Below are 27,454 nucleotides of genomic sequence, written 5' to 3'. Positions count from 1 at the left end.
TTTTGCGTGCCATAATTTCTTTTTTTTTTCTTTTTTTTCAAAATGTGTGAGTCCCACAAAATGTTGTGTGTAGAAAAGTTTATTGTGTCATGTTAAATGACATTAAGAATTAATTATATCAGATTGGAAGTATTTGCAGTCTGGTTTGTCATTCGTAGCGGGTTTCACTCGAAAGCAAATAAGGACAAGGGTTTAGCTCATTCTTTTTCAGAAACCCCCAAACATAGCTCATTTTTTTCTAGTCACAATTAAGGTGGGACAGGGGGTGGGCCTAAGAGAACTGAAAGAAAACGTGAGTTTGCGTTTATCATGATCGAGGATGAGGATTTGGTGAGATTTGGAGGTGTATAAAAAGAGGAAGAGTGAAAAACTAGTTTGTGAGTGTAGTGTGTGGTATGTCCTTTTCGAGTAGTAATAGAAACTATAGTAATCCCGCTTGTCTCCATCATTCATAGTTGTTCTTCTTTTTATTACAATCAATCCCTTTCTTTCTAAATCTGCATGTGTCTCATTGCCACAATTTTTTCCTTTATCTACTTTTATTTATTGACCACTTTCTTTTTTTAGTTTTCTGTTCTCTTCTTCCTTCTTTTGGGTTTTTTCAGATCGTTGGCTTTCGATCATGCTCTGCTCCCGAGCCTCATCGAAGATTGCTTTTCCTTTCTTTATTTTTTTATCTTAGGACCATTTTGTTTCACGTGAAAGATGTTGTTTTTTTGGAGCATTGTTATTCATTAGTTGCATTGTAACTCAATTGCTGCATCTGTGTGGTCTTTATTTCGGTGCTTTCCCTGCTAACCTAACCATTGCTTTTGTTTACCGTAAATGGCCATTTCCTGTCACTGTTTCATTCAATGAAAGTGATAACCTTAACTTCATCCTTCAATGACTTTTATTATTATTTTTATTTTGTTCTATTATCCATTCAGAACCAATGACATGTATTGATATGGTTCTTTTATTCTCTATATGTCATTCCCATTCTCAACTGTTGATAGACACTCTTTCATTCTCTGGAATCTAACCATAAATGTTTGCTTGTTTTGTTGTTGTTCAAGATAAGAAGAGCTTTGTAGCGAAGATGTTTCAGTGCATGATCCCGTGTGCCAAGCCAACCGTCGTTGATGGGGATGAAGATGCCCGTGGGAATGGCACGCCGAACACAAAAGAAGCCGTCAAGGGTCTGACTTCGCAGGTCCTTAATACCCTCTCTCTCTCTCTCTCTCTCTCTCTCTCTTCATATACAAACATTGCTTTTTTCAGCTTCTTTTTCCATCTTGCTTAAAACAAACAAAATCAAACCCAGTGGGGTCCACACTTGGAATCTTTAACCTCCACGTAGACCTACATATAGCCTACACACACACACACTCATATGATGTTTTTTTATATAAAATATACATCATACGGATGCCTTGTTATCTAGGCGGGGATTGTTTTGGTTTAGGATGACGTAACTCTGTGTGTGTTGTGTTTTGTCCACTTTTTTGTGTACAAGGATGGTCCACTTCCTCTCACGGATTGGATTGGTCCATTTATTGGTTTATTTATATGCATGAGGTGGTTCTGTGGTTCTGACCTGACGTGACCATCATGATCAACCAATCAAGCCGGTCCTAATCCCTTTGTTCTTTCTATAGTTATAAATTAGGGAACCAACTTGTCAAGTGGGTTGTTACTACTCTTCTCTTTTTAGCCACTTATAATTGCACATGAGATTATTCACTTACCATCATTATCCTATTTTTCAAAAGTTTTCTATTATGTGTCGATGCAAATTATATGATTTAGTATGGCAGGAAAGTATATAGTTGGTGTGGCCAGGTATGGATTGCATTTATGGCAGAAGCATGTTTATATTTATAAGCAACTATTTGTTTTTACACCATTATTCCATTATCCACGAGCCTCTTTATTTTGCTTCCTTTATATTTGCTTATTAGTTTACCTTCTTCTTCATGCTCTTCCTTCTTCCTTATGATGCCTCTCCTAACTATTTCGAACCAAATGTTTCTAAATTGTGTGAAAAATTGGACAAGTAATATTTGGATAGATATTACTGGAGATTTCTACAAATAGAAAATGCTTTCCATTGGGGGTACATAGTTGATAGTAGGATATATACATATATAGACTTTCACGTTCAAGGATGTTGTTGTCATCCACTTGCATGTATTCTCTACCAAGTACATTCTCCACTAGCCCAGCTTTAAAGGTATTGTATGATGCTTTGAAAATGACCCAAGCCTGAAACCTTAAGACTCCATGGTATGTATTAATTGTATGGTACATGATTAAAACTTTTAAATGCATTGATGCTAATTTGAATTTTTATTCTGCATATGCAGATTAAGGATCTGGCGCTGAAGCTTTCAGGGAAGAAAATCAAAGGTGGCACCTCCGAGAGCATCAAGTATGACACCGTTTCTGAAGGGGGGGTTCCACACGGCTACATTGGTGGTGGAAGCGCAAGTTCAACCCCTGCTTTGGACTACACAAACCCCAATCAATCCCCAATTGGTAACACCACCCCTGGAGGGCGTCAACCTCAACCACCAGCTGGTAGTGTAGCGTTGGTGGACATGACTGGATCCAACGAGTGGATAGCACAGATGGAGCCAGGTGTTCACATCACCGTTGTGTCTCTTCCTACTGGGGGCAATGATCTCAAAAGGATTCGCTTCTGGTATGTATAATATGTCCCAAGTTTTGAAAATATATGTAGTACCTTAGAGACCTTCATATATATATATATATATATATATATATATATATATATATATATATATATATATATATATATATATGAATTTTAGTTGTTGAAAAAAAAATTAATTATCATGTAATAATAAAGACTTACAATACTTGGCATTTAAATTTGAAGCCGAGACATGTTTGATAAGCGAGCCCAGAGGTGGTGGGCTGAGAATTACGACAGGATCAGGGAGCTTCTTAATATCCAGACTTTAAATCAACGTGTTTTCATCACTCCTGCAAGGTCTGATGATAATGAGGTAATCTACAACTTTTACACACATATGATGTTGTTAAGAGTTAAGACTCTATTTCATCGACCTTGTTATTTTTCATGATACTTCAATTCATGTTTATCACTATATCGTGAGAAGAGGTTGACATAAATAAGAGCTCTCTATTGGATTCTCGAGATTCATTCATGTACATTACTATTGCCTTTGAACAGAACTCGGGGGAATCTGAACAAGATATCCCAATGGCTTCAATGCTGAACACGGATTCGACTCCGGGGAATTTCCATGCACCCGCTGGGAATATGGGGTATTTCCATGGTGGGATATCAAGGGCTAACAACCCTACTGACAATGACATGGATGCTGAATGGGTTGAGCAGGACGATCCTGGAGTGTTAATCACTGTGAAGAGGTCAGCTAATGGGACCAGGCAAATTCGCCGTATCAAATTCAGGTAATATAAAATGCATATCAAAAACATGTTCCTTATTGTTTTTTCCTTCACAATTAGATGGTCGTAGGAGCATGTTCTTTGGTGAAATTAGGAAATGGTAAAATCCTAGATTGCATGTAACATGTTGCCAAATTTCATTTAAAAATTTATTTAGAAGATTAGTGGGTTTTGATTTGACTCTTTGTTAACTCTGTCTGCAGCCGGGAAATTTTTGATGCAGATGCAGCCAAGGATTGGTGGCTGCGCAACAGGGTTCGAGTTCATGCTCAGTATATGTGAAGCCTTGTTGCTGTGAAGAAAAGTGGATGTTCTAAACTGCTGGAATTTTCAACTTTTCTTTCCTAGACATTGTTATCTTCTTCTTGTTGTTGTTCACTCCAGTATATGGAGTGTAGTCTTGGTGATGGTCTCTTAATATGTTATAGTTGGTACTGTTTCGTAAGTTTAAGTTTGTGGTGTCTCTATTTACTCCAATTATTGTGGGGTATATTGCTGTTGATTTATCTTTGGTTGAACATTTGGTAAGTTTGGTTATTTAAGACCAACTTGCTCTTTTATAATATATATTTTCCTTGTGTGGTTTATCAGCGCAAGCTTGTGAAAACCCTATATGTTGATGCTTATGTATATGCCGAGTGCTGAGAGTATTCTTGGCTGGTTATAATACCAAGAAGAGGATACGAAATACGATTTAATAAAAGTTCAATGATAAAACACTAGTTTTAACATGAACACCTATGCTATGCTTGAAATTGTAGCATTAATGTTCTTCATGAGTGGAACTGAAGAAAAATGAATTGAAACAAGTAGACTTCTTCTTCCTGGTTCCTTAGAAGACTGCCGCAACATCTACCTTATCACTCACTCGCCTACCTTCTTCTTCTTTCATCTACCTTATCACTTGCTCGCCTATCTTCTTCTCCTTCTTCTCCTTCTCCTCCTTCTTGTTCTCCTCCTCCTTCTCCTCCTCCTCCTCTTCTTCTTCTTCTTCTTCTTCTTCTTCCTTAGAAGACTGCCGCAACATCTACCTTATGACTCACTTGCCCTTGAAGCTCCATAAAATATTTTTACATGTGGAGGGTAATTAAGCTCGAAAACTCCATCAACAAATGGATATACGTATTGCCTTCCTGGTTCTTAGAAAACTGTCGCAACATCTACCTTATCACTCACTCGCCCTTCAAGCTCCATCAGAGTTTAACTTGATCCACCTCATGAATATAGGCATCTCCTACTACGTGTCCTTTTTCTGGTCTTGCAATATCTGCAATGTTCATTTTTTTAGAAACAAAAAGATTTATTTTCTTCGGGTGGGTATAGTTTGCTAAAGGTTTGATCTATATCCAAGGAAGACGTTGGTTCAAACCCTACCTGACCGATGTGAGAATTTTGTTGATGAGTGATATATAATTCCTTTTGAAAATCCTCAAAAGAGGATTAATATGAGAACTTTATTGATGAATGATACGTAATCTTTTCCCTAAATCCTTAGAGATCCTTCTTAAAACTTAAAAAAATATATTTCTGTTATCAAAAAATAAATAAATTATATATATATATTTCAGACATAATAAACATTATAAAAAATATTACTTCGTTTAACTCGTGATATCACTGCAGTCCTGTTTGCATAAAATATTTAAAAAAATTAAAAGATTATATATACATATTAAAACTGTGTACTCTATGAGAAAAATATAGGCTTTTTGACCCTTTTACCCTTAATTAATTAATTAATAACCATTTTGCCCCTCATTCAAAACTATCTATTAATTTGTCCCTCTTTAATCGATTAAGTTGAAGATTTAATCGATTAAATGGTCAAAACTGACAAAAATGGTTGACTTGAAGATTTAATCGATTAAATCTTCAACTTAATCGATTAAATCTCCAAAAAGAAACGAAAATTAAATAAATAAGCTTTGCTTTATGGTTTCAATCATTTGATTATGTTGGATTGTCAATATAGATATAGTCCGAAAACAAAGGCCCACTTGCTTTTATTACTTGGTGAAGGCAAATTTGTGAAGGAAAATACGCAGCAGACGCCTTTTCTTTTCTTTTTTTTAACCCTTTTTAACTATTAACTCTTGGATGCTGCAATTGCCAATTGATTAGGGGCAAGCTTGCAAAGTCAACACACTTGCTAATGCTAAATGCAATGACAAGACAACATTAAATGGAATTATAAAATTAAAGCTCATCCATAAACTCCTGTCTGAAAGCATGATAAAAATTGGAGGGGAGAAAAAAAAATCTTTCGTTCCTATCTCAAGTGACAAGACAACACTTGCTAACTTTTTGGAGATTTAATCGATTAAGTTGAAGATTTAATCGATTAAATCTTCAAGTCAACCATTTTTGTCAGTTTTGACCATTTAATCGATTAAATCTTCAACTTAATCGATTAAAGAGGGGCAGATTGATAGATAGTTTTGAATGAGAGACAAAATGATTATTAATTAATTAATGAAGGGTAAAAGGGTCAAAAAGCCGAAAAACATATCCTTTTTAAAATGTCATGATTTGAATAGTCTTATTTTTTTTCACGTGTTTCTTTTTTAATGTTACAAGAGAAAGGCATAAAAATAACTATAATAAAACCTGTCAATTATTCATATAAAATTTAAAAAACTTAATTTAGTGTCCCAAATTCGATTTGAATAGATAAAAAGGTGGCACTGTACTTTTTTTGGAAATATTCCATTCGGTTCATTGCTTCGCAACTAATCCGATTCGATTTGAATAGATAAAAAGGTGGCACTGTACTTTAAACAAAGCACAACGATCAATTAACAAAATCACAACAATAATAATACGATAGATCAAGATACGTATGCATAATCTGTTTTCCGAATTATGCCCTAGTAGTGTACGTGACGATTATTTAACATTACAAACTAAAAAACAGATTAGTTGTATAAAATTAAAATAAAAAATAACACACACGGATTAGTTGAGAAAACCTCTAAAAGAGCTTAATAAATGATTTGATAATATATTTGAATTTCTCATCCATCGAGATATAAAAATCTCCTTGATTCTGATCATATGACTACTACAAAAGGTATCAAATATGAAAATGAATTCTCTCATATGTTTTATTTAACATGATCACATCATATGGAAGAATCCTAATCATATAGAGTTGAATCAACAGTTATAATTTTATAACTAACTATTTCAATATTTTTTCTCTCTCTTCCCTTATCACCATTAATGATTCACTCCCATCAAATATATTATACTACTTCTTTTAAGGGTTAAAAAGTAAATTAATTAATTGTATGCTCAAATTTATAGCAAACTCTCATGCAAAGAGACCTTCGCTCTGCAAAAACCTAAAATCAAATTCATAAACATATCTATTTGAATGAATCCCAATTCAAGACAAAGTCTAATCGTTACATCTTCGTGTAGGTCGAAATTTACCTAATAAGGAGTTTTCTTATCTTAGAATCGTTATAGTTACTGTGATTCACTGAATCATAAATTTAATTAATGTAAGAGAAAAAGCCAAACATATTTGTTATGGTGTGAATAGATTCTAAAATATGTGGGTCAAACTTACTTGACATAGAAGTTTGCAACCCTAAAATAAAGGTAGGGTCTTCGTTTACCAAGGCCCATGTGAATTAATGAAGAAGATAAGTCAATCATATTCGTTATGATGTAAATTAATTCTATCTATCACAAATCAAACTTTTGAATCATACAAAATCTAAAAGATACATACCCTGATAAAGAATTTTTTTTTTACCTTAAGCCCATTATAGTTTTTGTTGGCGTTCAACAATTCCCATATTTATTAATAAAAAAACAAGTGAAACATGTTCGTTATACATGGTATAAATTAATTCTAAATGTGAGGGTCATAATTTACCCGAAAAACAATTTCATCAGCTTAGTCATTATAGTTATGGTTGTTGTTCATCGAGATCCATATTTATTAATCAAGAGAAAAGCCAAACATATTTGTTATTGAGTAAATTGTGTCTAACCTATAATTGAACTTTTGAAGCATTCAAAATAAAAAAACAAACACATGCACCTAACAAGAAATTCATCTCCCTTTGGAATATTATAGTTATGGTCGTCATTCAACAAGTCTCAAGTTTATCAATGAGGAAAACAAGTCAAATATGATCATAATGATTTGAGTTAATTCTAAACATAGGGCTGAAACTGGACAAAAAATTTCTCTACCTGGATTGTTATTGTTATGACCGTTATTCATCAAGTCTCACATTTATTAATCAAGAAAACAAGATAATTAAACATGTTTGTTATGGTACCATAATTGAAACTTTTGAAGCGTCCAAAATAGAAAACTAACATACCCGACCAAGAATTTCTTTATCGCAACATCGTTATAATTTGTGTCATTATTTAGCGAGTTCAACATTTATTAATCAGGAAGAAAAGATAAACATGCTCGTTATGTTGTGAATACATTATGAATATGCATGTCATGACATACCAAACGAAAAAATTTATTTCAAAACGTGTGGGTCAGGAGTTACACGACAAATACCTTGACAAAAAATTTCTCTACCTAAGAATCATTATAATCACAGTATCGTTCAATGGGTCTCACAATTGTTAATCAAGAAAATAAATGAAATACGTTCGTTGCGGTATGAATTAATTCCAAATATGCAGGACAAAACTTACTTGACAAAGAATTTTTCTACCTCTGGATGCTATTGTTACAATCACCATTGACCAATTCTCACATTTTTTAATAAAAACAAGACATGTTTCTTATGGTGTTAATTGGTACTAATTGTCGTAATCGAACTTTCCTAGTATCCAAAATTTAAAACAAACATACCCGACCTAGAATTTCTTTATCACATTTAAAACAAACATACCCGACCTGAATTTCTTTATCACAAGACCATTATAATTTGTGTCATTATTTAGCGAGTTCCACATTTATTAATCAGGAAGAAAGGATAAACATGTTCGTTCTGTTGTAAATACATTATGAATATGCATGACGGGACATATCAAAAAAAAATTATTTCAAAATGTGTGGGTTAGGAGTTACACAATAAAGAATTATCTTGTAATTGGTACTAATAAAAACAAGTCAGACTTGTTTGTTATGGTTTTAATTGGTACTAATTGTCGTAATCGAACTTTCTTAGTATCCAAAATCAAAAACAAATATACCCGACCTAGAATTTCTTTATCATAAGACCATTATAATATATGTCATTATCTAGCGAGTTCCACAGTTATTAATCAGAACGAAAAGCTAAACATGTTTGTTATGTTGTGAATACACTATGAATATGTATGATGGGACTTACCAAACAAAAAATATTATTTCGAAACATGTGGTTCGAAAGTTACACGACAAAGAATTTCTTTACCTTTGTCTTTAAAGTTATGTCGTTACTCATTGGATCCCAAGTTTATTAATGAATAGAAACATGTTGAGGAAGAAGTGTTAAAGAAGAAGTTTAATGGTGAAAAAAATGTTGAAACAATCATTTGAGTCACCTTTGTATCATGTTTAAATTTAGGTCATGAAAAAGTGTTGAACTCTTGTGTTTTTAAGGCTTGGAATAGATATTTGATAGTAGACTATTGGTTGTTTGATTGTGTACTTTAAGACCAAGTGATAGCTTGATGATGGATTAAGCATTGGATCAAGAAGAGGGTAAGTTCATAAAATTGAGTCCTTGGTATATTGATTGTTAATAATCATGTATTTGATTATGTTCAAGCATTGAATTGATGTTTTGTATGTGATTTATGTGTATAATTGTATTGTCGTCCTTTGAATAGGTGACTTTGGTATTTGAGAGGATTTTGAGGAGATTGCTAGGGCTTGAAGAAAGCTTGGCAAGGAAGAAATCTCCAAGAGGTAAACTTTTGAATTTTTTAGGTTAATCCATCTTGTTGTTCCACTATGTTCCTATAGAAGTAATGGTTATTGAATGGATGAAAGAGTGGTGTGTTAGTAATTTGGCCTGACTGCATTCATATAGAGGATATTGTATCATGGGTGGAAGGACCGATGGACAAGCACTAAGGGCTAGATTGTGTGTTAGTGGTAGAATGACTGATATGCAATTGAAGCTTATGTGATGATTTTATTATTGTATGTTCTTTGGCCATTAATTTGAACTATATGGACTTCCATACTGGCACTCACTTTGAATGTTGACTCATTATGGTGATCTGAGTATACTAGGTGCACAACTTATGCTTTGGGAGTTCCATATTGGCACTCACTTTGGGTGTTGACTCATTGGGGTGACCTGAGTGTACTGAGTACACAACTTTAATCATTGTTGTTAAATTATGAACAATGCCACCGGATACCTTTCCAATTTATCAGAGTTTTGTGCCCTTAAGATCATAATTTGTTTTTTCGGATACCTTTCCAATAGCATTTCTTCTAATAATTTCTTAAAAATTTGTTCCTCTATATAATTTGCTTTATTGTATCCCTGGATTCAGGTCTCTGTACATACTTACCTGAAAAATGTTATGCTTGGATCTAATTTTGAAAACATGTTATCAAGGTTTTGAATTTAGCAGTTTGTACTTCCAAAGTCTATGTACTACAGCAATAGAAAACAACCTCACTTGAGTGAAGGCGATATCTTTGAGGAGCACTTGGGCTGTAACTTAAATGATTTAGAGTGTTCATCATTCTCATGCAATTTGCTTGTCATCTTCATTGTAAAAATTTTCTGAGATGAAAATGAAAACTCATGTGTAGAACCTGCTCCTGCGTTATCAATCCCAATGAACATTTTACTTACAAGCTGAGCAATTTAGTTTGTTAATTGAACTTCCTGCATTCTTAGCCCTACCTCACCCACTGCCAAAATATGTAGTGTTGATGTGATCAATATTTTACAATCTAATATGATGTTTATAACATATATTATTTATTTTGAATTACCATTACATCTCAAAGACATAGATATTCATTTCCTATATCTACTTTGAATGAAAAGACATGTTAAATCCATTTTGTCTAGACTGTTCAATCACAGTCATATAATCCAGTCAAAATGGTTTTTCTTTCTCAGTTCTACTTGTCTGTCTTGGATGTGTACCATAATCTCGTGTGATTTTTCTTGGTAAAGCTAAATGAAAATCTATTGAGATATGTGATTTTGAAGAGATTATACTGAGCCAGCATTAAGGCTTTTCAATGGTACGTACTGGGTGAGATTTGCATATCCTGGCGAAGTTTGTATTCTTTGTATGGTTTCTTCTGACCATACAATATTACAATATGCTCCCGGAGGATTACTTATCTGAAATGACATTGGAGAATGAAGAATGACAGAAAACAGTAAAAGGAAGAGCAGAATAGTTTTACACTGTTCAATCACTACTGTTTAATCACTAGTTTCACCTGATCTTGAAGACTAACACTGCAAAGCAACTTGGTTCATGTTGTACCTGATAGGGTTTTTGATGTTGTATCAATGAATTGCTGATAAAATAGAATATCAGAAGAATATGAAGGCAACGCCTGTTATGGAATCTTGAAGCATATTCACTTTGTTAATAGTGCAACAGGATCTTAATAGCTGTATTTGTTCATGAGTAGTATGCTGTATAGGAATTTTTAAGTGTACTTTGACCTTAATTTAAACTTTGTTCATAGTCATGTACAATTCTGATGTGTAACTTACCAAGCAATGGATTATATTCCAGTGATTCAATTAATATGAAGCACTTCGGGTGTTCATTTCTTTCTTCAGATATTTCACCTTGATTCCTCATCTAATTTCAAGTATTCATGATGCGATGGTGTATTTGTACATGTGTGAAACAAACAAGTGCGGGCTACATTATTGGATAATTTCATAAGTGACAATAATCTTAATTGTAATATTTAATTAATGGCAAGAGTTTTACAGATAACAAATACATAAAATAGATGTAAAATTACATTCACATGACCAATGAATGGATGCAACATTAATTCAATATAGCAGATACACATATATGCCAAATGGCCCTGATGCATGGTTATGTTTCGGATCCTGTGTATCTGTATCAGATAACAATGCAAGTTGTTTCTTTCAATCCATGGTTTCCTCTTCCTTTGCTTCAGATCAACCCCAAAACATGCTTTCTCACCATAAAAATAAACAACCTTGGCAAACTTGACAGCATGCCTGTCAAGTAATCACTTTATCAGCTGCACTTTGAACATGGCTGTTGTCATATAAGACTGTCAAATAAAAACAATAACATATCAAACATGTGCTGGTTTCGATGTTCAAACAACAACAAATATGAAGTCTTTTTACACTATGAACAAGTGTAAGTAGAACTAATATATTGAGAAACACAATATTGATCAACATTAATTAAAAAGAACATACCTGTTGGCACCTCTTGTTGGTACCCACTTACCATACAATATCAGTCTATAAGCATGATCCCACTCCATAATTACAATACTGCAGTGCCTGTCCTCATGACTCCAAAGCTTCTATGTATATCCACTTAGCCAGACTTCCAAAAACTTACCATACATATCATTGTTGGTACAACACAAGCAATGACAATGTTAATAGTGCATATCCTAATCCTTTTAACATGAAGACAATAAAACAGTAATGGGTAGCCATATGGCATACATGACAATGGATGCACATCCAAAAAATAAACAAAAGCCATTGTCAGGTTTGCCATTTGTCTCCACATTTTCAACTTGTTTAGGACTAACACCATGGTATTTACACTATCAGGTATCTAGACTAGACCACTTCAAAAATTACCATAAACAGTATGGCTATATACACAAACACTTCAAAAATTACCACTGCGGAGAAGAAAAGACGATCAGAGTAGCGGACAAAGCACACTTGGTACCAAATTATGGCTTCTTTCGCCGTCGTGCAGAGTGATAATATGAGTTTGGCTGCTTCTATCACGCACTCTTGGCAGTTTTTTGGGTTGATGTCTTCTGTACAAAGGAAGAGACCATGGACAGTGTCAAGAGTGTTTTTGCTAGCTACTGTGGCGTTGTAGGATCTGGCATTGCTAGTGGCATTGGAGGAGAGCCAATCTAGTAGTGTTTTGATGTTGGAACGGTAATAGCTAAGGGCAGCAAAAGTGGTGTTACTTGTGCAGTTACAGTAAGCTTTGGGACCTTGATGGATAGCAGCTTGGATGATGGGAGAGGCAGGGCAAAGAACAGAGAAGGAAAACAAAAGTAGAAGGAACAAATGGAAGGAACCCATGCTTGGAAAGGGGAACCAGTAGCTCAGACAACGTGCAAACAAAGCATAACGATGTGGGTTTGTAGAATATATCTTCTTTCTTTATAATATTTAGGGTTAGTGTTAGAACGGACGGTGACTAGTCATTACAATGTAATTATCATGCTGTTCTATCAACTGGTATTTGATCACCACTTGAAAATGGTATACAGAAATAGAAACTCAAAATAATATACTGGAGACAATTTTGCATTCTTTTAATAAGAATTTTATCTTGAACAATCTCATCCAATACAAAGTGCAAGTGAAAATATGCACAATTAAATTTGATACCATCTAATCCAAATTCAAGGGAGGTGAAAGCTCAAGGCAAGAGTAAAAGAAATGATACCACACACAAGGGAATCTGGAATTCTCGGAATTGCTGCTGGGTAAACGTTGCATTTTCTCCACAAGCTTCACATTGCATAGACCTTCCTCTAATTTTGATCTGTGCAATAAAAAACAAGAGGGGAAGGGTTAAAGAAGATATTTCTGGAAATCAAACCACAATAAGATACTAAGTTGTTCAACGATGCTTACCTTTGGGTACTCTAAACCACACAAAGGACGAGTTTGTTAATTTCGAACATGGAGAATCACATCTTCCGGTCGCCGTTTCCAGATTTCCTCTTCAACCCACACAAGGAAGATAAGCTTATGGAGACTTACACTCACGGGCGCTGCTATCTCTATCTTTCTTCGCCTCCTTCTTCACGCTTTACATGAGGGTATTATGGTATTATTTCGATTCCACTTTTTCCATTTAGCTGGGTAACCAGAAAAAACCATAGCCTGCTTTCTATGACCAGATGAATAATGCTATGCAAATCTATTAGATAGGGAACTTAAGAAAAACGGTGAACCAAACATGGGTGTCTTAGTTTGCCACTTTTATTTGCATAGACAAGTTGTAGGAAACCTTGAACCAAACAGCACCAATGCATAAACATAAAACCCATCTCATCTTTGGTCGTTTTCATAGGTCCGTCGCTTCTTTCTACCCACAGCTTGGAGCCTGTTTCTCTTCTTCACAAAGGCATCTAAGTGAAATGCTACTTTGAGGCAGAACCATTTGCATGCTTCAACTTTTACTCAAAGGGACCCATATACTTTAATGATTTATTTTTGAGATCCCCATTTGCTTTTTGTTCAGTCTAGATCCTTCCTTTGCTTCCTTTGCTCTGCTACTTTGTGCCACCATTGCTGCCCCAAAAAATCAACGTTTTTTTCTCTTCTTCTCAGCGCAGGTTATACCCTTATCAAGTATCTCTTCCTCTCTCTGTGTGTTTTCTTATTTATTTATTTATATTTATTTTTCCTTAATTCATTTTAAGTCTTGTGACCATGAAACCTAAACTTTATTTGTTGGTATCTGTTTGTTTGGGACTCTTTTCACTAACGCATGTTTAATTTTTCTCAAATGCTATACAAATGCAATCAAAGCTGTTATAAGTTCATGATGTTAATGTCTATGTCATTCTAAGGCTTGCATTTATTGCTATAATTACTCAAACTCATTATCTATGAATTTTGATACCCCTGAACATCTTTATTTATTTGCTTACTAGGTAACTGAGATATGTTAGATTAGTAAAAAGGTATCTTTGATATTTATAAGCCATGTGGTTTTTGGATAACGTTCTGAAATTCAGTTTTAACTCAGGTTTTCAACTTTTATTTTTAATTTAATATGTGGTATGTGGTTTGGGATGATGTGGATTTCACTAAAACTTGCACATTGCCTTGAAGGGTAGAATTTGACTCATGCATTTCAATTACCAATATAAGTTAGTCAAGAATAATTTGATTTCTATATGTAATTGACCAATTTAGATTATGAATGCACAAAATAGTATAAAATAAATTTTTTTAAGATTGATCTTTATTAAATCTCATGTAATAAAGAACAACATCATATGGTATACTCTCCTTGCTTCCAAAAATTCTGAATATATATAACAATAATACACAGTGATGAAGTTATTGGTATTAGTTATGTAATTGTATAAATAAGCCAAGTCATTGTTGCCTGATGTACGAGGAAATATCTAAACTACTGCTTTTTAATCTCTGTTTTTGTTTGTCCAGCTTCCATGTTGAGTTATAATTGATGACGTTATTGTTATATATAAAATATAAATGGGAAATATTTTTCTCATTTCGTTGGAGATAGCTATCTCATGCTATACACCCATCGAATTTTGTGCCAGCTTTTTCCATTTCTTTTTCCTTTATTTTAAAGTGTGGACCCCACATATTTATCTTTCACACATGAAAGAACTATCTCAAGCAACATGAGATTAATAACTCCCAATATAAATTATGCTTTAGGTGTGTGTAATTAAAAGGGGCAATCAAGTGCAAGAAAGGTATTTATAATTTTCACCAGTACGTTCTCTGTTCGTAATAGCTTGAGAGCCCAAGCCCCTCATTTTTATAGTAAGAAAAGTAATAAAAACTATATACCAACACAAAAGAATGATGTCATCATTGTTAATTTTGCCTTTGACCTTCATGTACTGCCATGGAACTAACAGGATCGTTTTGTTAATTTGATGCAGTATTTTTTTAGCCGAAATTACTAAGTTGTTGTGAAGATGTCTTCCACTGAACCCTAAAGAACACCATCATCACAAGATGTATCTTCTCAAAATTCATCCCAACCCCATTATAGGGGAAAAGTTGATCCAAGTTGAGCTCATTGTAAAAGAATTATGGAGCAAGGGAAAGCTGTTAATATGTGTCTCTATTGTAATAAGATTATTAGGGGAGGTGGGATAAAACAGTTGGAGTTTCATTTGGCTGAAGAAAAGGGGCAAGTTGAACCATGTAAACTGAGATTCATGCTCAGATGAAACAAAATATTGATGAGAATACAAATGAATTTGAGAATAATAGATGATCAAGTGCTCATATGAATTTGAGAATAATAAATGATCAAGTGCTCAGGTTAACAGAAGCTGGGGAGTACTACTTGCAGTATTTGAGAATAATAGATTATCAAGTGCAAGAAATTACAAATTCATCAAGAAAATCACCTCTAATTCATCTGAAAAGGGGAAGAATACCAATTCCTTAGGCTCTTATTTTATCGCAAGAAGAATCCTAGAGCTCAACCGACCATAAAAAGTGTGTTGCAAAGCAAAGAAGTGATTCAGAAAGCTCACCTTGCTATATCAAAATGGATAGTTTATGCGCGTCTTCCATTTAATGCAGCCAACTCACCTTATGTTCAGGAAATGTTTGATGTTGTATGTAGCTTAGGTGCAGGATTTAAAGCTCCAACATACCACATGCTACGTGATTTGCTAAATAGCCAAGTTGATGACGTGAAGAAACTTCTTTAGAGCTATAGAGCTATTTGGAAGCACATTGGATGCACTACTATGGCAGATGGGTGGACTTATCACAAGCATTCTCATTAATTTTTTGGTTTATTGCCCAAAAGGAACATTTTTTGTGAAATCTGTTGACGCTTCTCATGCATCCAAAATTGCAGAAGTATTATGCCAACTTTTTTAAGAAATAGTTCTGTTTGTTGAGCCAGAAAATATTGTTCAAAGTATGACTGATAATGCTGCTAACTATGTTGCTGCTGGGAGGTTATTAGAGGCCGAGTTTCGTAAGATATTTTGGCTCCTTGTGCTGCCCATTGTGTTATCTAATGTTCCAGGACATTGGCAAGTTAGATGAAGTGATTGAAACGATGGAACATGCTGCAAAACTCACCAAATATGTTTCTAACCATTGTTACCTATTGTATTTGATGAGAAAATTTACAGGTGGGAAAGAAATACTTCGTCCAGCTCCAACCCATTTTGCCACAAATTTCATTATTTTGCAAAGTATAATGGCTCAAAAAGATGCATTAAGAGAAAGGGTAACATTAAGAGATTGGACAAGTTCAGCTTATTGCAAAGATGTTAAGGCAAAAAGATTTGTGGAACAAGTGTTAGACTCTAAATTTTAGAAACAATATGTTGATATTGTAAAACTTACTGAGCCACTTGTACGTGTATTACGTATTGTTGATAGTGAAGATAAGCCATGAGTTTCCTTTTACAGGCCATAATTAAAGCTAGAGAGGAGATGGATAGGAGGTTAGATACTCGTTGGGATTCTTAGCTTCGTAAAATCTGCATGCTGCAGGTTATTGGTTAAATTCAGAATGTCATTTCAATGTAGATGAATTTAAAAAATATGAATTCACAAAATTTGACCTTTTGGATGTCATTAAGAGGTATTTTTATGGGGATTATGAGTTGCAATCTAAATTTACAAATGAGATGAGGATTTCAAAGATCCTCAATCTAATTTTGGAAGGCAATTAACTTCACGCGAACGAAATACAATGATGGCATGTAAAATTATTAACTTGTTATAGTTGAAAAATTTATTAGTATGAATTTGTGAATACTAATTTTATTACATTCCAGATAAATGGTGGGAATGTTATGGATTTGGTGCACCGAACTTGAGAAAATTAGCAATTCATATCCTAAGCCAAACTTGTAGTGCCTCAGGCTGTGAGCGAAATTGGAGTATATTTGAGCATATTCATTCAAAAAAGAGAAACCATAAAAAGCTTAATGATCTTGTCTATGTTTGTTGCAACTTGAATCTGCAAACAAGGTATTATTATGTTCATTCATTGTTTACATTCTTTTATTATATTATATGAATCACATAGATTTCCTACTTTTTTTTACTTATCAGGAAATCTGATTTGTCTACGATGGGAACTTGATTTGATCATTACATTTGATTAGACTCTGCTATATATTGGACATACAACTCTGCTATGGTTTCTGAATAATGGATATACTAGTTTCTATTCTTATACTGGATTTGAAAATTGGATTCTACTTTCAATTTCGTAATTAATGGTAGAATCCTGTAAATTGAATATTTGTAATGATGATATATATAAATAGTTGCAAGTATTTTTGTGATGATGAAAATTCAAAAATTTAGGGATCAAACGAAGTGTCAAAATTATAACCCAATTGATTTGGCAATGTTTAAGGAACATTCTGGTTGAATTTTGGAGATGTCACCAGCATTATTAAGTAATGAAGAAGATGAAGTTTTACGACAAAACATAGACTTGGATGTCGTTCCACCAGTTGCAAATGATATTGGTATGCTTTTGTACAACATAATAATTAGAATTTTGTTGTTCAATTTGATTTTGATCACTTAATATTTATTAGTGACTTACATAAAAATTTAATTGTCATAGATCAACAAAATTTGGATAAGGATGATGATAATAAGGTAGATGCACACAGCATGGAAATCACAGACCAAAATGCAAGCAATGTTGGTCAAGATTTAGATGAGTTTGCTGGAGAAAGAGCCCGTGAGTAACACAACTTTGGCACCATGGGCATAGTGAAAGCATATATTTTCATTTATTTGTGCTTATTTTGTGCAATTTACTGATTAATTATGAACTTGTAATAGTGTGATAGGATAATTTTTACCTTTTTATCTCTTTTAGATATGGAGAATATTTAAAATTTATATGTTTATATTTATATATATCGGGGTTAACCGGTTTAACCAGAGTCCGACCAGTAACCCAGTACCCTGACCGGATCGATGTCTGGATCGAGTTTAATAACACTGCTTTTGAAGCATACAAAATAAAAAATGTACATGCCTCACATAAAATTTCTCTATTGTAGGACCATTATAATTTATGTCATCGTTTAGCGGGTTCTGTATTTCTTAAACATACTCGTTAAAGGTGTTTTTGGGATTTACACGACAAAGAATTTCTTTACCTTGGTTGTTATAGTTATGCCATTGTTCATTGGTTTCTATATTTTTTTAATGAATAGAAAAGTCAAACATTTCTAACTGTTATAATTAAACTTTTGAAATCCAAAATTTGGAGAGAGAAAATACCTGGAAAAACAATTTCTATACTTTTGGATCGTTGTAATTATAATATTGTTCAAAGGATCTCGTTTTTGTTAATCAAGAAAACAAGTAAAACATGTTCATTGCGATCTAAATTAATAATTCTAAAGATGCAGGCAAAACTTACAAGAATTTTGCTACATTTGGCCAAATCCCCATGTTTGTTAATAAAAACAAGCCAAATATTTTTTTTTATGGTTTTAATCATCGCAATCAAACTTCCCTAGTATTCAAAATATAAAGCAACACATCCGGCAAAGAATTTTTCTTGTCATACAGTGTAATCAGGAATACAAATTAAACATGTTAATTATGTTGATCAATTCCCCGTGCAAGTCAGGACTTGCCGAATAAAACATTTGTTATGGCTTGAATTGATTCTAACCACCATAATTGAAATTTCTTTTCTTTTTTTGAAATTCTTCCAAGAGTATTTCCCAAGCCAAGAACTAATCCCCTCAAAACAGAGAAATCACGCGATTGTGGCTCCCAACAAAACCTTTTCTATACACACGACCAGGGATCGAACCCTGTTAACGTGCTTAAAAGATCCAACTATCTACCAACTGTGCTAAGCTTTGTTGATACCAAAATTGAAATTTCGAATCAGGCATGGCAGACAGGCATGATTTATGATCACCTCGACCTAATAAATGCGAGCGTACCATAACACAACCTGTTATAATTCCACCACAAGTAGTGGAAAACTTTATTTATAAGCTGGCATTTATATATAGTAAAAAGCATCAGCACAACGATGAGTCCCACAACACAAAAATACGTAACGATTACCAAATACCACAGGCAAAATCCTAGTTTAGCAGTTTAGATATTCGCCAAAGTCATCAGATGAAAGTCCCAAACCCACATAATATTTGATTATTTATACTAGAACATAAACAATATTGAGCATTATAGAATCTCCACGTGAACACATACTTCTCATCCGGCCACTTTTCTTGGGAAAGTTCTTCCAGTCGGAATCTGTTGTGCTGTCCTGAGCATGTAGTTTCCAGATTCAGAAATCCAATTGACTCCAGCCTTCATTGGAGGAGGACGGGCTTGTCCCATCGATTGTCTTCGAGTACCAACAGACATATTGGCCAACCTCTCGGCTGTTTCTGAAACCCCACGTCCAGTCCTCCCCTTATTTAGAGAAGCTGTCAACAACCAACATAACTTTGTCATTAACAAAGAACCACAAGACCTCTTTTATATGTTTGTATCTTCATTTAAGCAAGAAAAACAAGAGAACACTTTTCCTCCTGTCAAAGACCCTCTATTAAAGAATACCACCAACTTTTAAGTGATAATCTATAATTTCATTCTTGGAATTCTTCCAAGAAAGGCCAACTATAAAAGAATATCAGATACAATAATTAAATAAAAATATTAGACTGAAAATCTTACTTGGGCTGTCCTTTCCTGGCTGTCGATATTTTGATTGTTTAATAGTCTTTATTGATTTTTCGTTCTTAATTCCATTCTTCAGAAGAATCAGAAAGAAATTGTTAGTATGACATGGAGGGAAATCAGGAAAGAACCAGCTCAGACAAACAACATATCAGTCCAGCAAAGCATTAAGTGAGAATTAATCCACTATTGTGCAAAAGAGGATTTCAAATTAAAATTGGATTTTGATTTTGTCAACGTCATGAGGTAAAAAGAAAGCGTGTGTGAACAGAGAGAGCTTGTCAGTAAGATATGGCAAGCTCAAGAGAATGTAGAGAGAACAACTAACCAGATTTACCATATCCAGCTTCCGTTGCACCCCTGTAACATTAATAATTGGATTAGAACCTTAAATTGCACATTAAATATGAAACTGAGTATGCCAATAAACAAAAAAGACCTATTAATTGTACATACAGCACAATGGGAAAAATCTCATTTGCATTGATCACTGTGTTTCCATCAATCATATATAATAATGGATAATTTCATGCTTAAACATTAAAAGATATTTTTTACCAAATTGATTAGTATAATTGAACTAATGTAGCCAAAGTAACCAAAGGTTGAACTAATGTAGCCAAAGTAACCAAAGGTGTGTCTAAGGCACAGAGGCCAAGCACCAGAAGCTATGAGAACCATGGCGCCTTAGGAACCTTTCTGTTTAGGCTAGGCATGCCTCTATCATCTTAATAGATGAGAGAGAGAGAGAGAAAAAAAAACAAAAAACTTTAGAAGCCCAGCCATTAACTTGCTAGCTGTGAAGCTAACTGGGGCAAAATAGTCAAAATGTTAAAAACAATAACTGACTCTTAGCAGTAAGCCAGCTTAATGTTTTGTAAATTGAACATCATAATTTTTACTTATACCATGAATGTTATGCTTGAGTAGTTAATTTAAATGAAAAATCAATGCAAAATAGAAAATTATTTTACTATTTTCTTTTCCTAATTATATCGTCTTTCTTCAGTAACACGTGCACTTTTTGGCATCTTGTGCTTTGACTACCTTGAGCTCTAAACATAAAAAAAACAATAAAAGAATGCATGCATTCATGGAACTAATCAATAAATATGTAAGACCAGTTAAATCACCTGAAACCAAAGGAGGATGTAGTTTTGGGGAAGAAAAATTATTTGTGAGCTTTGAATTAGGCAAAGCACCAGAATATCTCTTGACCCCTTGCTGATCCAGTGCTCCCCTGGCTCCAGCTGAGAAAAGGGCGACAATTAAGATCCTGTACAAATGTACAACAAGCATATCCGCAGCTAACAAAATATATAAATATAACAAACCAGGTGGAGTTCTTGCTACTGCTCTGGTTCGAAGGGATGGAGGAATGTAAAAGCAACTCTACACCAAATAAAAAATGGTCTGAATAAAACAGCTTACAAAGTAAAAACATGATATACTTCCTTCAACAAAAGATAAAAAAAAAAAATATGAACCTGGAAAAAAGGATGTTGAAGGGCCTCTGAAGCTGTTGGCCTCTTGCATGGATCCCATGAACAAAGTGACTGCATTAATAGCAAACAAGAAAAAAAGGAAAAGTGCATTACACACTATTAGTTGATAAGTGGTTCACAGAGCTAAGCAGCCAAGCAATGTACAAAAAACTACTTACAGTGATAAGGTTGATTGCATCATCACTTGCAGCTGGGATCAATACAGAAAGATGTACACCAGCAAGCTGCAGAATTCAAGTAACAGGCATACAGCGTTACAATACTAATATCACCTCACACAATCGCACTTAGCACATTTATTACAGAATCGAATAGCGTCATAAAATCTAATCACAAGGCCCAAATTAAGGGAATCTAACCTGTGGAAACTGATAGTTGATTTCCCTTGCAAGTTTGAGCCCATCAGCCCATGATTCAGTGGTTGGATTACCAATCACACCACATATTTTGTAGATCTCATCCGCTTCACTGCATGTGACACAATGGAGGAATATATTTATTTCCAACATCCAGTTACTAAACACAATTGCTTTAGAGCAGGATTCCACTTTAAAGCATAAAAAACTCATAACAATTTGCAACCACATTATTTTTGTAAAAAAGAAAGTGCGGTCAAATAAGTGGACGACTGATATCTTCTTTATTACAACCTATGAAGCACCACTACTCCCTAAATTTTTTTCCAACGTATCGGATACGCCTATCGAAAATGTATCGGAAACGTATTGTATCGTATCGACATCTCGTGTCGAGAACGTATCGAAAACACCGTGTCGGAATCTGTGCTTCATAGATTACAAGAGTCCCAGGTGATAATAGTTTGTTTCCCTGCTGAAGATCTATATGCTCTTTCTCAGTTTAAAAAAAAAAACCAACACTTGGGGGAGGGAGGGGGGGAGGAGAGAGGCCAATACCTGGCACCAGGAAAAAGAGGACGGAGAGTGAGCAGCTCAGCCATTATAGCACCCATTGCCCACATGTCTAGAAGAAAAATAGAATTAAGAAATAAAATAGTAGTATAACACTCATCACTGCAAACAACATATTCGTGAAGATCATAAATGACATCATTATTCCACGGCACTTACCAACTTTAGAGCTATACAGATACGACTGAAGCAGCACTTCAGGAGCACGATACCTAGCAAAGGCCAACATACATGTTATTACATAGCCCTAATACACAGAACATGATACATCTATAGCCAGTTGAACGCACGTACCATCGTGTGGAGACATACTCAGTGTAGGGTGGTTGTGAACTGATCTCTCGGGCTAGGCCAAAATCAGCAATTTTGATGATATCCTTGGTAACCAGCAAGTTTTCTACAAAAAGCAGCATGCCACATTGTGTCAAAACAGCAAAACTTTTAGCAGCAGAGTAATAAAGATATAAACAACAGACCAGGCTCTCAGTCAGTAATCTTCTCACAACAGGAAGTTCAATTTATTAGCAACTTAGCAAGCCAAAACTACAAATCATGCTACACATAATGTAAATGATATCTTTCCCATTTCATCAAAATAGACACTCTACCAAGACTGCAGATTAAATCATGAATAAGTACCAGGCTTTAGGTCACGATGGAAGTATCCACGCTGGTGCATGTATGCGAGACCTTGGAAAACTTGAAAACACCAATTTCTAACTTCACCTTCAGAAAACAGTTTTTCCCTGTCTTTCATTAGTTGGTACAGGTTGCATTCCTGCATCACCCAAAACAGACAATGCAATTAGTATGTTAGATTTTGTATCAGCTTATTCAACCTTCCTATACCAAAAAGTTCAGCCACCCACCATGTACTCAAAAACAAAGTACAGAATGTCACTTTCTCGAATAACTTCCTTCAGCTTCACAATATTTGGGTGGTTCATTTTTCGTAATGACTGCCAACAAGGGATATTAAAGAATAATTATGAACAAAAGAATCTAACAATATACAACATATAAGGCTTCAGAAAGATCAGCAAGATGTGACACCTTGACCTCTCTAAGGTTTACACACTCCTCCCAAGAATAATATTTTTTCTTCATTTTCTTGATCGCAACCTGCAATTTTATGACTTATTAGGAAAAAATCTGACTTCAAATAGAGAACCTTCATCATTCCAGTTACAGACACTTACAACTTCGCCAGTTTGCTTATTAATAGCTCTCCAGACACTCCCAAAAGTTCCATCACCAACTTCCTTAATTAACTTGTACCTGTATTTGCAGGGGGGAAATATTGGAAAAATTCAACAGTTTTTTTTTTGTGGGAGAGAGGGGGGCGAATAGTAACTTATGCAAAAGAAAAAAATATATAAATATTCACCTTTCCATTGTTGCCGTGGAACACAAAGTAGCACTTTCTTTATTCAAAAAATGTAAACAAAAACACAAAAGATAGATGGCATTTATCTCTTGTAGATGATTCTCAAAGGTGTATAAAATATTAACAGATGCCTGCTGGTTCAGCAAAATCCACCATCAATTTTCTGTCATGGGAAAAGACAGCATAGACGCAGAAACTTTCTGATGGAAGGGCTGCACAGCCTTATTCATTAATAGATCCACAGCTTTGTAATGGTTGCAGGACAGGGGAGGTAGAAATGAACAAGAACCAGAGATCATACTGACACTTCTCAAGTCCAACCAAAACTATTGATCAAAGCAATAGCATTAATCTGTAGCTAAAATCACTATGACCCAAGACTTCAGGACTAGAATGATATCTACTTCATCTAATCTAATAGGATTTGATTCAGAACCTTCAGGTAACTGATGTATTGCCGGCAACAATACCCATAAAGAGCAACAAGGAGACGATTGCCAATAACTACAATCCGCACTGATCCAATGCAAATGCTTCACTCAAAGATACAGGCAGAATCCAATATTCAGTCAACAATGTATATACTTCAGCCCTGTAGAAGAAAACATAGGCTGAATTAAAATTTAGCAAATTGGAACAGATGATTATGTTATAGAGGTTCTCCACTATAGATATCTTACCCCAGAAGAGGATTTACCAGAAATTTTAACTGAATGTTGGGTCAGCAATGCACTGTCAAAGGAACACTTATTAAGAAACTACTTTGGGATTAATGTTTTGCAAAGAAGGATAATAAAAAGCGCTTACTTGTACAAGTGCACTAAAGATGCAGCACCTGTATCAGAAGAAACTAGCATCACGTACCCTGTGCTGATCATTAATGGGGAACGGAACACTAAGTGCAATTAACAAAGGAAACCAGAAGAAAATCTCCAAGGATGAAAAACCGCCAATCAAGAACTTTTTGGAATGTAAAAGACCGATACTTGTGGCAATTTGTCCAGAAACAAGCTCCCTCCATGTCTCAAAATATAAATCACGACCCTTTAGATTTAAATCCAGACCAATCTGGAACAACAACAAAAAAACAGAGCTTGGTTAGATCAATAATCCCGTAATGCATATTTTCAATTTGTCTCCCATATTAAACATGAACAATAAAATAAAAATCTCAACAAAGACCGCAACGACATGAAATGAGAGAACTTGTAGTTGTGGCTTCAGATGCTATAAAAAACACAAATTAAAAGTCTGACCAAGCAAAATTGATTGCAATTGCACTTGTACCAAATGTAACTAACAATTAAAATCCCAAAACCCGGTGCAAAGTTTGAAGATTTCCGGGGATTATCAGAACCTAGTGTATCAACTAAAACATAAATTCCCCAACGTAAAAAAGCCTACGAGCTCTATGAATTACATGAAATTAAATTAAGATGGTACGTCATCAGATAAAATTTCAAATTCCCTCTAACAGAAGCATTCGGCCTACATTTAACACACACACAGATATATATATATATATATATATATATATGTATGTATGTATATAATCAATGAGTCTATATATACTCCAGAAGACAGAACATAACATAAATTAGTCACAACAACAATGCACATGAAAACTACAGAACACAGCAAAATCCTATCTCAGTGAAAGTCCAAACCCTAAATAACGCCAGAGCATAAAATAAATATCACAAACCTCAAAACAAACCCTGAAAAGACATCATAAAAACCAAATTCAACGACGGCAGCGTAGGAGCATCAATTGAACGTAGGCCATTCATCGATTGTCAACCGCAAAAAAAAATCTCAAAAAAATAAAAATGGAGAAATCCTAAATGAAACGCGGAAACAATCACGGAGTTAAAGCAGAGGAGATAGCGAAAACAAATCGGAAGGATCCAAAGGAGATCGGATCAGATCTGAAACGCGAAGATAAACAAAGGGCGCAACATAGAAAGAGAAAGAGGAGGGAGAGAGAGAGAGAGAGATATATAGGGAGAGGGAGAGGAAGAGGGACCTGAAGAGCAAGCAGCATAGCCACCGTCTCAAAGGACGGGAAGGGGTGGAATCCAGAGCTTCTTCGTATTCGATACCCTTCTTTTTCTCTCTCACGCTTTCTCTCTCTTCTCTGTCTGCTTAGCTTCGCTTCGTGCCAACCAAGAAATAGAAATTACAAATTAGAAAGTGCGTGTCCCTCGCCTCGCCTCACCTCACCTAATTTATGCTATGCGTTCCCTTTAGGCCTTCTTTGGTCACCTCACCACCGCCTTCTCTCTTTCTTGCCTTCCACTCTAACTCTATTTCTTAACTTTTCCTCTATTTATTTTTTTGGTTATACCTCCCTACCTTTCCCTTCTCCGTTTCGTTACACCTTAGTTAAAATCGAAATTTTATAAAACATAAAACAATTATAAAAACATTTAAAATTTTGATAAAATTATTTTGATTAAAAAAACCCTAAAATTATAAGAGCATATATTTAAATCAAAATTTTAATTATCATATATACACGCTTCTCATCTCTCAACCCCCCCCCCCCCTTATTTCATTCCATGTCACTTTCATTTTTTTTCTTTTCCTTTGTTTTAGAATTTCCTATATTATTATTACAAGTAGAGGTGTTCGCGGTTTGGATTAGATCAGTTTTGAAGCATCCGATCCAATTCCTTCGGTTTGGTCATTACATCATCCAATCGGTTTGAATTTTTTTTTAAATCCGATCCAATTTTTTTCGGTTTGAATTGGATCGGTTTTCGATTTTTTGAAAAGTTAAAAAAATAGAACTTATAAGAATTATTTTTAGAAAAATGAGTAGTATTATTTGTCATGGATCTTTTGTATTGGTAGTAGCAGAAAATTTTGACAATACCATAATAATAAGTCTTCCAAAATCACTAATAAAAAAAATTATTGATCGATGTTCTAATAAAAAAAGTAATGAATTCTTTTACAGAAATCACTGTTTTACTACTTATAAATTATAATGGCTGCAAAAGTGGCCACTATGAACACTGGCCAAAACACAGCTTCTACAAAAAACTTAACTATGTATACTAGATTAACGAAAGTAATCCAGAAATTCCATAACATAGTAAACTTAAAACATAAAACTGAATTCTTCTTACCCATACATAGATCATTGGCATGAATACTACATTAAAAAAAAAATTGGTAGAAAATAAGTTTGGATCGGTTTTCAACATCCAAACCGAAAACCAATCCAATCCAGTAAATATTTACGGGTTTTTTCGGTTTTCGGTTTTTCGGTTTTTGGTTTTTCGGTTCGGTTTTTGCGGTTTGGATCGGTTTAACCCCTAATTACAAGGGTTAGTTTTTTATGCAATAAGGCTAATACGATGTTGTTTTGGGACAGAAATTATGGTGTCTTTGTAATTTTAATTTATTTCGAGGTTATAATAGTCTTTATATTTATAATTTTTTAAAATTTCAATATCAAAACAACGTCGTTTTGAAAATAAATGCGGATAACTTCCCTTATTATAATATACAAACTTATATACACATCATTTTGATTACATGAATCATGTGAATTCGCCTCTTATCTTCTTCTACGTGGCTAGG

At 34.4% G+C, this 27,454-nt stretch overlaps 2 protein-coding genes and 1 long non-coding RNA gene across 7 annotated transcripts; 1 reads left to right on the top strand and 2 right to left on the bottom strand.

Annotated features, from left to right (window-relative positions):
* The first annotated feature begins 1,081 nt into the window (after positions 1 to 1,081).
* On the top strand, positions 1,082 to 3,723 carry LOC133309346 (protein BREVIS RADIX-like). The gene is made up of 5 exons (XM_061510110.1): positions 1,082 to 1,195; positions 2,349 to 2,686; positions 2,885 to 3,014; positions 3,203 to 3,444; positions 3,645 to 3,723. The coding sequence occupies exons 1-5, from the start codon at positions 1,082 to 1,084 to the stop codon at positions 3,721 to 3,723; spliced, it is 903 nt and encodes a 300-aa protein (XP_061366094.1).
* Positions 3,724 to 11,335: 7,612 nt separating this feature from the next.
* On the bottom strand, positions 11,336 to 13,914 carry LOC133309355 (uncharacterized). The gene is made up of 3 exons (XR_009751306.1): positions 13,242 to 13,914; positions 11,817 to 13,149; positions 11,336 to 11,662 (listed from the first exon to the last, which is right to left on the bottom strand). It is a non-coding gene; the product is annotated as an uncharacterized LOC133309355 (long non-coding RNA).
* Positions 13,915 to 19,461: 5,547 nt separating this feature from the next.
* LOC133309343 (cyclin-dependent kinase F-4-like) lies at positions 19,462 to 26,144 on the bottom strand. Of its 5 annotated transcripts, XM_061510108.1 has the most exons (19): positions 25,890 to 26,142; positions 24,671 to 24,931; positions 24,544 to 24,595; positions 23,864 to 24,455; positions 23,676 to 23,754; positions 23,530 to 23,598; positions 23,346 to 23,435; positions 23,116 to 23,254; positions 22,771 to 22,873; positions 22,636 to 22,688; positions 22,462 to 22,528; positions 21,907 to 22,015; positions 21,706 to 21,771; positions 21,530 to 21,598; positions 21,377 to 21,434; positions 21,176 to 21,292; positions 20,371 to 20,402; positions 20,040 to 20,115; positions 19,462 to 19,789 (listed from the first exon to the last, which is right to left on the bottom strand). In XM_061510108.1, the coding sequence occupies exons 4-19, from the start codon at positions 23,869 to 23,871 to the stop codon at positions 19,572 to 19,574; spliced, it is 1,353 nt and encodes a 450-aa protein (XP_061366092.1). In that variant the 5' UTR covers positions 23,872 to 24,455; positions 24,544 to 24,595; positions 24,671 to 24,931; positions 25,890 to 26,142; the 3' UTR covers positions 19,462 to 19,571. The 5 variants fall into 5 exon arrangements, with proteins under 5 accessions (XP_061366092.1, XP_061366088.1, XP_061366090.1 ...); XM_061510104.1 differs by having other exon boundaries at positions 21,176 to 21,434; positions 25,890 to 26,144; XM_061510106.1 differs by having other exon boundaries at positions 21,176 to 21,434; positions 24,561 to 24,595; positions 25,890 to 26,144.
* Between the last annotated feature and the right edge of the window lie 1,310 nt (positions 26,145 to 27,454).

The sequence above is a fragment of the Gastrolobium bilobum genome, unplaced genomic scaffold (genome assembly GCF_033153095.1).
Source record: "Gastrolobium bilobum isolate Gb01-03AN ecotype WA unplaced genomic scaffold, APGP_CSIRO_Gbil_v1 utg86886, whole genome shotgun sequence".
Lineage (NCBI taxonomy): Eukaryota > Viridiplantae > Streptophyta > Magnoliopsida > Fabales > Fabaceae > Gastrolobium > Gastrolobium bilobum.
The sequence above is the reverse complement of the archived record's forward strand: the minus strand, read 5'-3'. Positions and strand labels throughout refer to the sequence as shown.